The sequence below is a fragment of the Rana temporaria genome, chromosome 7 (assembly GCF_905171775.1).
Source record: "Rana temporaria chromosome 7, aRanTem1.1, whole genome shotgun sequence".
NCBI classification, from domain to species: Eukaryota; Metazoa; Chordata; class Amphibia; order Anura; family Ranidae; genus Rana; species Rana temporaria.
This window is the reverse complement of record NC_053495.1, coordinates 88,067,244-88,082,421: the sequence shown is the minus strand read 5'-3', so window position 1 is coordinate 88,082,421 and position 15,178 is coordinate 88,067,244. Positions and strand designations below refer to the sequence as shown.

Below are 15,178 nucleotides of genomic sequence, written 5' to 3'. Positions count from 1 at the left end.
CAAATCTACCTGAATCTGGGCCACTGTGTATATATGTGTATGTGTTTAATATCCACTATATTAATTAATATTATAAAGGAAATTTTAAGTTGCCCAAAATGCTTTTATTGCGTTAGTTGCTCGATTCATTCAAAGACCTTTTGGGATTTTATTAAAATAAGATTGGTCTTATTAAGCATTCCACTTGACTTTTTTCAATAAACTAAAACTCAACACGATTCTCAGATAATGCTGCTGCTCGCTGAAGCCATTATTGCTAAGAGATGAATAGTGCAGCAAAGACTATGCGCAAGATCAGTGGTAAGAGTGAATAAGAAGGGTTTAGATGAAAACAGCTTGGACATGATTGTGTTTTGGATTAGAAACCTACATTACTCTGCAGCAGATGTTAGTAAATTCACAGCAATGAGTTGAGGTGGTTTGTGGGCTCTGGGATTAGATAGGCACAGCAACAGAATTATAAGCAGTTTGTTGCCCTCAAAGCTTTATGCACAGAGTTTCTTCTTACTCATTCTGTGAAACACATAGAAAATATTGGATGTGCCATTATAAATTGGAATATCATGAATCTTCCATCAGAAGTTGCTTCATCTGCAAGGTTCCTACACAAGACAACATCAGTAAGTTTTCATGTTTCACCACATTTTTACTAATAAGATGTATCCTGTAGTAATGGAAATGTTTTCCGAACTGTGACGTATATACAGTCTTATGTCAGTATATGTTCGTTACATATACAATATGCATGTAGAGTATTTTATGTTTTCTATTACTGCTTTGTGGCTATTTTACTTTATTGTTTAATATGTATATATACAATATGTTTTTATATCCAGGAGCATCCTATTGATTACCATGGGTTGCGCCGTTGGCAAGTGCTTAGCACTTACTCCTAGCAGCACTAAGGTCGTAGGTTTAAATCCCAATCATGACACTACCTGCCTGGAGTTTGCATGTTCTCCCTGTGCGTGCGCAGGTTTCCTGCGGGTACTCATGTTTCCTCCCAAACTCCAAAAGACATGCTGGTAGGTTAATTGGATCCTGTCTAAATTGGCCTTAGTATGTGTATATAGTTTGAGAAACCTCCACGCCAAGCAAATAACGATTTAAATTAAATAAAAATTGGAGAAAAAAGCTGCTCCCCTTGCAAAGTGATACTTCACCTGATCATAAGTAGAGTGGGATAGGGGGCGCTACTTGATTATATCACAATAGTGAGTGGTATACACATGTGATGAAACAATTAATTAACATACATAGTATATCATGACTTAAATCTAATGCAAAACCAATGTGAACATATCCTTAGTTGATAACAATAAAGTCCCAACAGAATATCATATAATTAGTGAAAATCCACTGACAGAAATACAGTGATATGACCGTCCCAACAGATAATAATAGTTCATAGAAATCCAGTGTCAGAAAAAATCTTGCTGTGTGATAATGATTGCTCCACCAAACAAATAAGTATTCCTTCACCAAACAGCTTGAGATACGACACCCAAAGTGCTAAGGATAAATAATCTGCTTACCAGACGTATCTGACTTCTTTAATTACAAAGAAAGTCAGATATCGCTTTGTCAGGATAATTCCTGCTCACATTATATATATATATATATATATATATATATATATATATATATATATATATATATATATATATATATATATATATATATATATATAGACAGGAGTAGTGTGGTAAACCTCTTCCTGGCCACGCTATTCTACGACACTTCTGATCCCTCTGGTTGCTGCCTATGGCCAGTGGAACGCACACTATCCACGGCGGTGGACGCAAGGTGGTTTTTCAGATAAGCCAGCAGCCTCAGTGTTGGGATAAGCACTTTTTTAATGTAAGGAGCCATTTGGCTATTGTTTTATATGCTTTTTACTATTAAATTAGTATGAAGCTATGGATGTCTTCTATTCCTTTTACATATCCTGTCTTTAACTGCGAGGAAGAGGTTTACCACACTACTTCTGTCATATATATATATATATATATATATATATATATATATATATATATATATATATATGCGAGCAGGCATTATCCTGCCAAAGCAATATCTGAGGCCTCGTACACACGACAGAGTTTCTCGGCAGAATTCGGCGAGAAACTCGGTCAGAGCCGGATTCTGCCGAGAAACTCTGTCGTGTGTACATGTACGAGGCCTGACTTTCTTTGTAATTAAAGAAGTCAGATACATCTGGTAAGCAGATTATTTATCCTAAGGCCCCTTTCACATGGGGCAGTGGAGGTGCGGTGGCGGTATAGCGCCGCTAAAAATAGCGGCGCTATACCGTCGGAATTGCTGCGAGATTCGGCCACTAGCGGTGCGGTATTAACCCCCACTAGCTTCCGAAAAAGCGTTAATACCACCCGCAATGCGCCTCTGCAGAGGCGCATTGCGGGCGGTATTACCGCGGTTTCCCATTGTTTTAAATGGGAAGGAGCGGTATACGCACTGCTCCTCTCACCGCTCCCAAGATGCTGCTTGCAGGAGATTTTTTTCTCTCCTGCCAGCCATCGCCTTAGTGTGAAAGCTCTCGGGCTTTCACATTGAGAAGGCTGGGCAGGAGTTTTTCAGGCGGTATTTAGGCGCTATTTTTAGTGCTGTACCGCCTGAAAAACTCCAGTGTGAAAGGGGCCTTAGCACTTTGGGTGTCATTCCTCAAGCTGTTTGGTGGACCAATTATCACACAGCAAGATTTTTTCTGACACTGGATTTCTATGAACTATTATTATCTGTTGGGACAGTCATATCTCTCGATTTCTGTCATTGGATTTTCTCTAATTACGGTATATGGTATTCTGTTGGGACTTTATTGTTATCAACTAAGGATATTATTTTCACATTTGTTTTGCATTAGATTTAACTCAAGATATACTATGTATGTTAATTAATTGATTCATCACAGGTGTATACCACTCACTATTGTGATATAATCAAGTAGCGCCCCCTATCCCACTCTACTTAGTATGTATATGAATGGGAGTTAGGGACCTTAGATTGTAAGGTCCTTGAGGGCAGGGGCTGGTGTTACTTTACAATATACTGTGGGGCAGATCCACATAGCGCGGCGCATTAATGTGCTGGGCGTAGCGTATCTAAGATACACTACGCCGCTGTAACTTACTTTTTTTTGGTTTGAATCCTCAACGAATTCGCGCCATAAGTTACTGCGGCGTAGTGTATCTGTTGCGGCGTAAGGGCGCGGAATTCAAATGGAAGTGATGGGGGCGTGTTTTATGTAAATACGTCGTGACCCGACGTAAACAACGTTTTTTTTTTAACTGCGCATGTGCCGTCCGTGGGGGTATCCCAGTGCGCATGCTCGAAATTAACCCGGAACAAGCCAATGCTTACGACGGTGACGTCATTCTACGCAAATCCCTATTCGCGAACGAGTTGCGCAAACGATGTAAAAAATTTAAAATTGTACGTGGGAACGATGGCCATACTTAACATTGAGTACGCCTCAGAACAGCAGCTTTAACTATACGCTGGAAAAAGCCGAACGCAAACGACGTAAAAAAATGCGCCGGGCCGACATACGTTCGTGGATCGCCGTAACTAGCTAAACAAAGATATGACACGGGAAATTTAAAATTACGCCGGCGTAATCCTTTTGTGGATCTGCCCCTGTGTGTGTAAAGCGTTGTGTAAATTGATGGCACTATATAAGTACCTGTAATAAATAATAATAAATTATGAAAAAATGTTTCTCTATCATACATCACGGGACACAGAGCGGCATAGTAATTACTATGTGGGTTATAGAGTCTACCTTCAGGTGATGGACACTGGCACTCTCAGACAGGAAGTTCCTCCCTATATAACCCCCTCCCCTAAGGGAGCTGAGCTAAAGCTGTCTAAACCGGATCCGTCCAAGGTGCTTCATAGCCAAAGTGGACGGTACCCGGGCCCCGGTGGAAGACTGGGTTTTGCCTATAATGCTTCTCACCGAGAGCTGGATCCTGGGTTCCAGGGCATTGGTCAGTGTTAAAGCGGAGTTCCGGCCACAATTTCACTTCTTAAATATAAATACCCCTGTAATACACAAGCTTAATGTATTCTAGTAAAGTTAGTCTGTAAACTAAGGTCTGTTTTATTAGGTTGTTACAGCATTTAGACACTTTATAAAATAGAAATTGACTGGGGCCATCTTAAGTGTGGGTATCATGAAGCCAAACTGTATGACTTCCTGGATTTCAGCCTTGCAAATCTCGTACATGCTCAGTGCTGCACAAGCAGTGTCAGATCAGGTTTCAGCACTTGTACTGTCCAAGTCACATGATTCTTTGAGACTGGGGAATGCACAGACTCCTGGAAAGTTACACCCACTACATTCCCAGGAGTCTGTGCGGTGTAGGTTAGGAATCATTAAGCACCTAGGTGCAGGGAGTGGGAAGATTAACTATTCTGCCTAGCAACAACACTTTGAAGGCATCTAAAAAAAAAAAACAATTCGTAAAGGACTAATGACATTTTTTTAAAACTACTGATGTAATGTTATATTTATGGATGGAACTCCACTTTAAGGACCAAATGTTTTATATGCTGCCAGGATGCTGTATAGGTCCAGGGGAGAGGTGACCTGCTATGGACCCCAGTCCCTGAAGGTCGGTGACAAAGCCCACGGTGAAGGGTGAAGGCTGGGCCTCTTGCTTTTTGGCAATACCCTGCAGCGTGGACAGGTAAGTGGAGGTTCTGCGGGACTTGGTCCGTCAGTGGGTTCTCCATAAAGGGGACTATGGGTAAGCCTATATTATGCTGCTATGCATGGGCATATCTACCACTATATCTGTTGAGGCAGGATGGTTGTTTCTGTATAACCCATACTTCTCCCCTATCTGGTTCTAGTGATCTGTAGGCAGCAGGTGCAAGGTGCATTAAGTGTGGAAAGCAGTTAAAGTGGAGTTCCACCCATAAATATAACATTACATCAGTAGTTTTAAAAAAATGTCATTAGTCCTTTAAGAATTTTTTTTTTTTTTAAGATGCCTTCAAAGTGTTGTTGCTAGGCAGAATAGTTAATCTTCCCACTTCCTGCACCTAGGTGCTTAAGCTTCCTAACCTACACCGCACAGACTCCTGGGAATGTAGTGGGTGTAACTTTCCAGGAGTCTGTGCAATCCCCAGTCTCGGAGAATCATGTGACTTGGACAGTACAGGTGCTGAAACCTGATCTGAAACCTATTACACTGCTTGTGCAGCACTGAGCATGTGCGAGATCTGCAAGGCTGAAATCCAGGAAGTCATACAGTCTGGCTTCATGATGCCCACACTTAAGATGGCCCCAGTCAATTTCTATTTTATAAAGTGTCTAAATGCTGTAACAACCTAACAAAACGGACCTTAGTTTACAGACTAACTTTACTAGAATACATTAAGCTTGTATATTACAGGGGTATTTATATATAAAAAGTGACATTGTGGCCGGAACTCCGCTTTAAAAAAGCTCACTGGCCTGGAAAACGTTTTGTTTGGCCTGGGTGTTCCTCGGGTCCCCCCTGTAGCGCGGTCTTGCTGCAGCGTCCCGCCGCGGACCACGCGGCCACGCTCTTGTGCACGCGAGTGCACGTGTTTTTAATAGGCACGGCGTGACGTGGCGGGGCGGAGCAAGCGAGGCAAACGTGCAGCGTCTCTTCAATAGAGACACAACACCGAGTGGACGGCGATGGTGGTGGAGACACAGAGCGTGCGGTGCTGGAAAGACGCCTTTTACTCCCAGGAGTGTTCAGGTTTGGTGGACCCGGGTACCCTAAATGCATCGGTTCAGGGGCTGAAAGCCCAAATCTGGACATATTGTGTGGAAGTGCCTGCCTTTAGCCTCCTTCCCCCAAAACAGGTCACACTAGTTCCAGGTTGTCTGGTGGAAGCTTCAGCCCATAGGCAGCTCCACAAAGTTTCCCAGTAGTTGTTTTCTTCACTACATAAGGGAAAACTTTTTTGTTGGGGCCTAGTTTCCTGCTCGATTGAACGCAGGGGAGTACCTAGGATTTGGCCAAATGGCTCTCAAAGGGACAGGCTCTAAGGTGGCAAAGTCCGCAAAGAAATCCAAAGGATCCCCAGAGGATATAGGCCAGGCCTCAGCAGCACCCCCTCCCTGAGAAACCAGAATGTGACGTCGGGGTAGATCAGGTAGATTTACTTGGTGCTGTAGCAGGCCCGGTTCAGCCAGCCCCTGTGTTCGTTACAGAAGAGGTCTTGGCTACCACCTTAGGGGGTGTAACGCTGTCAGCGTTGATACGGCGCGTACGAGCGCAGCTGTGCCTCTCCCTGGCAGCTGCGCTCTATTCAGTGAGATGTCCGCGTCACTTCCGGTGCTCGGACATCTGCGGTTCACGCTGGAACGCGGAAGTGCGTTCCAGCGTAAGGCGCCCGGCTCCTCTCATGAGCCCGGGCTATTTAAACCCCCAGGTTCGGCGGCAAGGTGTTCAGATATTGTTGTGGGACGCCTGCCGCCACCTGTGATTCGGAACCGCCTGTTGGAGCCTCTCCCTGTAGCACCTGTCTGCCCAGCAGCCCTATCATCCACCCTGTCTCTGGGATTCAGCTCCACGGTACCCTCTCTCACCTTCTCAGCTCCAGCCAGCTTAGCTGACCAAGCAGCTCTACAGAAATCCCTGCAATCTGGACATCACAAACTAACTACCTGGAAACCTTCTCCAGCAGCTGCTACTTAACCGCAAGTACCATGTTACAATAGTAAAGACTACTGCATATATTCATGTCTGTTACTAAAAGGACTGTACACTTGAAACCTCAGTAACTTCCTGTCAGTAGTCTATATTCGTTTAAACCAAATTTCACTTGATGCACACACCTCCGGTAGTGTACTAAAACTTAAGTTTATTATTTGCATCCAAACACAGCCACTCTGCCTGAACTGAATGTTGTCCTGTCAATAGATATAATAAGAGACTGTTTAATGCTTTCTGCTTAATTAGCTTATGAGTTAATAAGCTACCTCGGTTATAAGTTTAGTGTTCTCACTGGAGGTTGTGATGACAAAACCCCAAACTCTTACTATTGATTGAGAGTGAACCGGTGGTTGAACCCTGAGTATCCTCCGCAGCTGAGATCCAAAACTAAACCTCTTAACCCAGAATATTTGCAGAGTCATAACATAATATCTGAACCCAAAAAGAAATAATGGATCCAGCGGATCTCGCAAATCATGTGGTTGCACTTTCCCAAAGAGTGGATAATCTTACAGCTAATATGAATGAATTACGTATGGAGAATGATGCTTTACGTAACCAAAATTTTGTACAAGCCAGAGATAGACCAGAACCAAAGGTCTGTACTCCCGAACCTTTCTCTGGTGAAAGAAAAAATTACAGACAATTTATTAGTTCATGCCGCTTGATGTTTGAACTGCGTCCACGTACCTATTACTCTGATAGGATTAAAATCCTCACGTTAATAACTTATCTCAGGGGTGAACCCAGAGTATGGGCCGATACCTACGTGGAGGAACATGGAGATCTCTTAGGAGCTTTTGACACTTTTCTTGATGAGATGTCTTTGTTATATGAAGACCTCAACAAACAGCTAACAGCTGAAAATTCAATCAGGAACCTTAAACAGGGGAAGAGGCCTGTGGAAGACTTCATTTCTGAATTTAAATGCTGGAGCAGAGAGACTCAATGGTCCGATATTGCTCTTAGAAATCAGTTCCGATTGGGTCTGTCGGAGGCCATGAAGGATGAGCTGGCTCGTGTGGAACTCCCTAATTCCCTGGAAGATCTTATGCACCTCTCAGTGACAATAGATCGGCGTTTGCGAGAGAGAAAAGCTGAACGTGCCACCATCTACCCATTCACTTCCTACAGGAGGTCTAAATCACCTCCCAAAGATTCCCCAATGGAGCTCGGAGTTATTAAAGGACCTTTGACTTCAGCAGAGAAACAACGCCGCAGAGCCAACAATCTCTGTCTTTACTGCTCAGCTCCAGACCATATCGTTTCCACCTGTCCTCTTCTTAAGAGAAATACTGAAGGTAATTTTTCCCACATTGGTAAATTAAATTCAGTTGAAACCACATCTAATCATTATGTCTTTATTCCTCTTACCCTGCAGTGGGATCAAGAAGAGATTATTCTTGAAGCAATGGTCGACAGCGGAGCCTGCGGCAACTTCATAGATTCAACTGTTGTAAAATTTAATAAAATTCCTTGTGTGTTCAAGCATACTCCCGTGTCACTCACTTTTATTGATGGTTCTAGTTCTTCTTCCGGTCCAGTTTCAACTCAAACAACCCCTTTTGGGGTTACTTGTGCGAGTGGTCATACGGAGACCTTAATTTTTGATATTATTTCATCCCCTGTATTTCCTATAGTTCTAGGTCTTCCATGGTTACTTCTTCATCAACCTACTTTCCTATGGTCCACAAATTCTCTTTCCCTACAGTCTAACTACTGTAAAGAAGTCTGTTACCCTTCCTGCATGATCTCTTTTTCAGAAGGACACCCGACTGATCTGCCAGATTATTTAAATGAATTTGCTGATGTCTTCAGCAAGACCAATGCAGACATGCTTCCTCCACATAGGAGTTATGACTGTCCTATAGACCTGATTCCTGACAAGCCTATACCTACTGCCCGGATTTACCCCTTATCACAACCAGAGCTGGTACATTTGAAAGAATACCTGGATGAGAATCTCAAGAAAGGATTTATTAGGCCCTCCACTTCTTCAGCAAGTGCGGCATTGTTCTTTATTAAGAAAAAAGATGGATCACTTCGGCCAGTAATTGACTATCGCTCTCTCAATAATATCACTATCAAGAATAGGTATCCGTTACCACTTATTCCAGAACTCATTGAACGTCTCCAAACCTCCAAAATCTACACAAAACTAGATCTCAGGGGGGCTTACAACTTGATAAGAATTCGGTCGGGGGATGAATGGAAGACTGCCTTCAAGACGCGATACGGTCTTTTCGAGAGTGTGGTTATGCCCTTCGGGTTATGTAATGCCCCAGCAACCTTTCAGAGATTCATTAATGATATTTTCCACGATCTGCTAGACATTTGTGTTGTAGTTTACCTAGATGACATTTTAATTTATTCAGACACTCCGGAAGAACACAAGAGACACGTGCGTTGGGTTCTGGCTAGACTCAGAACACACTCCTTATATGCTAAACTAGAGAAGTGTGTTTTCAGTCAGACTAGTATCTCCTTTCTCGGCTACCAGATCACCCCTAACGGAATCCAAATGGATCGTTCCAAAGTGGATTGCATCTTGTCCTGGCCGATTCCCCAAACGAGGAAGGCTCTCCAGCGATTCCTTGGATTTTCGAATTACTATAGAAAATTCATCAAGAACTTTTCAACGATTGTAAAGCCACTAACTAGTTTAACTAGTTCAAAAACACCTTTCTCTTGGACCAAGGAAGCACAGAGATCCTTTGATACACTCAAAGTCAGTTATACCTCCGCTCCCATTCTTCAGTTGCCTAACCCATTATACCATTTCACACTGGAAGTCGATGCCTCACATTTTGCCTTGGGTGCGGTACTCTCTCAACAATCAACATTATCAGAACCATTGCATCCAGTTGCCTTCTATTCCAGAACACTATCACCGGCGGAAAAGAACTATCCTATTGGGGAAAAGGAACTCTTGGCAATAAAAGATGCCTTGGCCAACTGGAGACATCTACTGGAGGGTTCTTCACACCCTATTACCATCCTCACGGACCATCGCAATTTACAACATCTAAAAGCATGTAAAACTCTATCTGCTCGTCAAGTTAGATGGAGCCTATTTTTTGACAGATTCGACTTCAACATTTCCTACCTCCCAGGAACACAAAATATTAAAGCCGACTCTTTGTCACGCATGCACGAAGATCAGTCAAGGGAGATTCCCCCTCTCTCCATTCTTTCATCTAACCGATTCATTGGTACAACTACGTCATTTAAAGAGTTACTTATTCAAACCCTTTCCCAAGAGGGTTCTCAATTGCCTGAGGGACTACTAAAACAATCTAATGGAATATTTACCTTCAATGATAGAATTTACATTCCACCGAAGTTGCGACTCATACTACTCAAACAACTCCATGATGCTCCTCTCGCAGGTCATCCGGGAATCAGTAAGACCATACATCTCGTTAAGAGAGACTATTGGTGGCCTCATTTGACAAAGACAGTTCAGGACTATGTCGGTTCCTGTCATACTTGTGCCACTAACAAACATTCACGGAAGCCTCCTTATGGACTGCTAACCTCTATCCCAGTACCTAATAGACCCTGGGATGTCATTTCCATGGACTTCATAGTTGATCTCCCTAGGTCTCACGGCGCTAATACCATCATGGTCTTAGTCGACGTTCTAACGAAAATGGCTCACTTCGTTCCTTTAAAGAAGTTACCAACTTCTCAAGAGACAGCAGAAGCTTTTATCTCCAATGTCCTTAAATTGCATGGTTTGCCTACCCAGATCATTTCAGATCGTGGTTCACAGTTTATCTCGAGATTCTGGAAAGCCCTTTGTCAAGATTTACAAATAGATCACCGCATGTCTACCGCTTACCACCCGCAAACAAATGGGCAAACAGAACGTGTCAATCAGACACTCGAACAGTATTTACGTTGTTATTGCACACATCTCCAAGATGACTGGTTTCATCTACTTCCTCACGCTGAATTTGCTTACAACAACGCCACCAGCTCTTCCTCTCAGTTCTCACCATTCTACGCCAACTATGGATTTCATCCCAAGAGTATGCCTTCTATTTTACACCCAAATAAGGTTCCCGCTCTCGATCGATATCTGTCAACCATAAAGGAAACTCTGAGCCTGCTCCGCTCTAACCTTGAGGCTGCGCAGCAAAGGCAAAAGAGATATTATGATTCGCATAGAACAGTACCTCCCTCATACAATGTTGGCGATTTAGTCTGGCTATCCACTCGGAATTTACGTCTAAAAATTCCTTCTAAGAAACTTGGCCGTCAATTCACTGGTCCTTTCCCAATCTCTCAAATCATAAACGCTAACGCTGTCAAACTGCTACTACCCCCAAATTGGAAGATTCATCCATCATTCCACGTCTCACTTATCAAACCATATAAACCTAATCCATTTCCTAACAGAGATCCTCAACCCCCTCCTCCAGTTGAAGTCTTAGGTGAGACCGAATATCAAGTAGAGAAGATTCTCGATTCTAGGAAAAGAGGTTCTTCCCTCCAATATTTGATACGTTGGAGAGGCTATTCTTCCATTGATGACTCCTGGGAATGTTCTTCAGACATCCACGCTACTCGACTCATTAAACAATTCCATCGCAGGTATCCTGATAGACCATCTCTTATTAGGAGCACCAGAGGTGCTCCCTTGAGGAGGGGAGTATGTAACGCTGTCAGCGTTGATACGGCGCGTACGAGCGCAGCTGTGCCTCTCCCTGGCAGCTGCGCTCTATTCAGTGAGATGTCCGCGTCACTTCCGGTGCGCGGACATCTGCGGTTCACGCTGGAACGCGGAAGTGCGTTCCAGCGTACGGCGCCCGGCTCCTCTCATGAGCCCGGGCTATTTAAACCCCCAGGTTCGGCGGCAAGGTGTTCAGATATTGTTGTGGGACGCCTGCCGCCACCTGTGATTCGGAACCGCCTGTTGGAGCCTCTCCCTGTAGCACCTGTCTGCCCAGCAGCCCTATCATCCACCCTGTCTCTGGGATTCAGCTCCACGGTACCCTCTCTCACCTTCTCAGCTCCAGCCAGCTTAGCTGACCAAGCAGCTCTACAGAAATCCCTGCAATCTGGACATCACAAACTAACTACCTGGAAACCTTCTCCAGCAGCTGCTACTTAACCGCAAGTACCATGTTACAATAGTAAAGACTACTGCATATATTCATGTCTGTTACTAAAAGGACTGTACACTTGAAACCTCAGTAACTTCCTGTCAGTAGTCTATATTCGTTTAAACCAAATTTCACTTGATGCACACACCTCCGGTAGTGTACTAAAACTTAAGTTTATTATTTGCATCCAAACACAGCCACTCTGCCTGAACTGAATGTTGTCCTGTCAATAGATATAATAAGAGACTGTTTAATGCTTTCTGCTTAATTAGCTTATGAGTTAATAAGCTACCTCGGTTATAAGTTCAGTGTTCTCACTGGAGGTTGTGATGACAAAACCCCAAACTCTTACTATTGATTGAGAGTGAACCGGTGGTTGAACCCTGAGTATCCTCCGCAGCTGAGATCCAAAACTAAACCTCTTAACCCAGAATATTTGCAGAGTCATAACAGGGGGATTGGAAGAGTGATTGGCAGCCCTCATTGCTGCTTCCCTTCCCGAGAGGAAACGGTCTAGGTCGCCATCTCCAAAATTACGGTCCCAGCGTTTGGAAAGCCTTTCCTCTGATGAAATGGATTTCCTGGGGGACCATGGGCTGGACCTGGAAGAAAAAGAATCAGAGGAATCTATCATTGAGGAACCTTTTTCAGCTTCCCAGGCTGAAAAGCTGTGGATTCAGTCCTTAGCAGACATGGTCCGCACAGCTTTTAAATTACCATTACCGGAGCCTCAGGCGGGTGTAGTATCCTCACTGGAGTCTTTGAAGGCACCGCAGACTAATACTTTCTTTCCTGTCCATCCTCTCCTAGAGGATCTTATGTATAAATAATGGGCACGACAAGATAGGATCTTTATTCCTCCTAAAACATTCTCGGTATTATATCCCATGGAAGAAAAATTTTCCAAAAAATGGTCAGTCCCAACGGTCGAAGCCGCTATATCATGCGTTAATAAATCATTGATCTGTCCTGTCGACAATGTCCAGATGTTTAAGGACCCGGTTGACAAGCGTTTGGAAACGTTGTTAAAGTCCTCCTTTGCCACGGTGGGTGCAGTGGTTCAACCGGCCGTAGCAGCCATTGGCGTATGCCAGGCCCTGAAGGACCAAGCTAAACAGGTCCTAAGGGACATTCCAGCCCAACAAGCGCAGGAGTTAGCAGACTTACCTAGAGCACTTTGTTTTGCGGTGGATGCAATAAAGGATTGTATCCAACAGGCATCTCGTCTCTCGATGTTTCTTGTGCATATGCGCAGGCTCCTATGGCTGAAGAACTGGTCAGCCGAGACTCCTTGCAAGAGACTGTTGACGGGCTTTCCCTTTCATGGTGAAAGGTTATTCGGTGAAGACCTGGACAAGTAAATACAAAAAATAACAAGTGGGAAAAGTACTCTTTTGCCAGTGAAGAAACGGTTCAGAGGCCCCACTTTTAAGCGTCCAGCGTCACCTGTACCAGGGTCCTCTAATTCCAGGCAGTATGGACGGCCGCCAAGTCGACCGAGTAATGACAACAAACTTCAGGGCCAGTTTTCAGCAAACAAGAGACCCTGGGTTCGTAAGCAGGGTAAACCTGCCCCAAAGCAATCCTCTTGGGTGGGGGGAAGACTCCAGCTATATTCAGAGATCTGGAAAAAGGGAGTCTCCGACAAGTGGGTTCTCTCCACAGTGGCCTCAGGTTACCAGCTGGAGTTTCGGGAAATCCCCCCGCCTCACTTTCTAAAGTCAAATATGCCAAGCGACCCAGGAAAGAGGGCCTTGCTTTTGGCATCCCTAGACCATCTTTTGGCCCAAAGAGTGATTGTGCGAGTACCCACTCAGGAACAAGGTCTGGGTTTTTACTCAAATTTGTTCATAATCCCAAAGCCAAACGGCGATGTCCGGCCGATTTTAGACCTAAAGCGGTTAAACAAGTTCCTAGTCGTTTGGACCTTTCGGATGGAATCCATTCGTTCAGTAACCGCATCTCTGCAGGGGGGAGATTTTCTAGCGTCCATAGATATCAAGGACACATATCTCCACGTCCCGATATATCCAGGTCACCACAAGTTCTTACGGTTCATGGTGGGTCAGCACCATTTTCAATTTGTGGCACTGCCGTTCGGTCTGGCCACAGCCCCGAGGGTCTTCACAAAGATCCTGGCTCCGGTATTGGCAAATTTAAGGACCCGCGGAATCCTAATTCTGGCATATCTGGACGACCTGTTACTAATAGACAACTCGGCTCCCAGCCTGGAGCGAGCAGTCCGAACCACCATTCAATATTTAGAGGCCTTAGGTTGGGTCATAAACAGGGCCAAGTCTGCCTTGCATCCAACCACGAGCCTGAATTACATAGGTTTACGCCTCGATACAACCCAGCAGAGAGTTTTCTTGCCTCAGGCAAAAATCGATTCCCTAAGATTGACCATTCAGTCGTTGCTAAGCAGGCAAAAACCAACTGTTCGGCTCTGCATGCAACTGTTGGGAAAAATGGTGGCTACCTTCGAGGCAGTACCCTACGCTCAATTCCACTCAAGGAGGTTACAAAGCGCGATCCTGTCAAAATGGAACCGAAAAGTTCAGTCCTTGGATTGTCCCATGGTGCTCGCCCCGTCAGTCAGGGGGAGCCTCTGCTGGTGGTTAACACCCCAGAACCTGAAGAAGGGGAAATCCTTCAATCCAGTATCTTGGGAAGTAGTCACGACAGATGCCAGCCTAACGGGTTGGGGGGCCATTCTAGGGGACTTATCCCAGCAGGGGGTATGGTCAAGCTCGGAGAGTCACCTGCCTATCAATCTCTTGGAGATTCGGGCAGTTCGGTTGGCACTAAGGGCCTGGACGACCAGATTGCAGGGCACCCAGGTCAGGGTACAGTCGGACAATGCCACGCCTGTGGCATATATAAATCACCAGGGGGGCACGAGGAGTCGATCAGCCCAGAAGGAGGTGGATCAGATCTTCATATGGACTTCTGACATCGTGCCTGTCGGCAGTATTTATTCCCGGCATAGAGAATTGGCGAGCAGATTATCTCAGCCGTCAGCAATTGTTCCCGGGGGAGTGGTCTCTCCACCCTGAGGTTTTCCGGACCATCTGCCAGAGATGGGGTACTCCGGATGTGGACCTGATGGCATCCAGGTTAAACACAAAGTTGCCCAGGTTCGTTTCCCGGACAAGGGACCCATGGGCCTGCGGGACGGATGCCCTGGTATGTCCTTGGCACCGTTTTTCCCTGATTTATTTCTTCCCACTATTACAACTGTTGCCCCGACTCCTGCGTTGGATCAGGATAGAGGGCAAGCCCATAATCCTAATAGCCCGGTGTGGCCCCGGAGGTCATGGTACTCACTGATCATCAAGATGTCAATCG

General features: G+C 44.8%; 1 protein-coding gene across 1 annotated transcript in view; it reads left to right on the top strand.

Annotated features, from left to right (window-relative positions):
- Window positions 1–291: 291 nt before the first annotated feature.
- The window catches only part of GSG1 (germ cell associated 1), a 149,579-nt gene continuing 134,692 nt past the window's right edge, over window positions 292–15,178 (top strand). Inside the window, exon 1 of the mRNA XM_040359618.1 lies at window positions 292–620. Within this exon, the coding sequence (XP_040215552.1) occupies window positions 564–620 (57 nt within the window). The 5' untranslated portion in view covers window positions 292–563. The remainder of the gene's footprint in view (window positions 621–15,178) is intronic.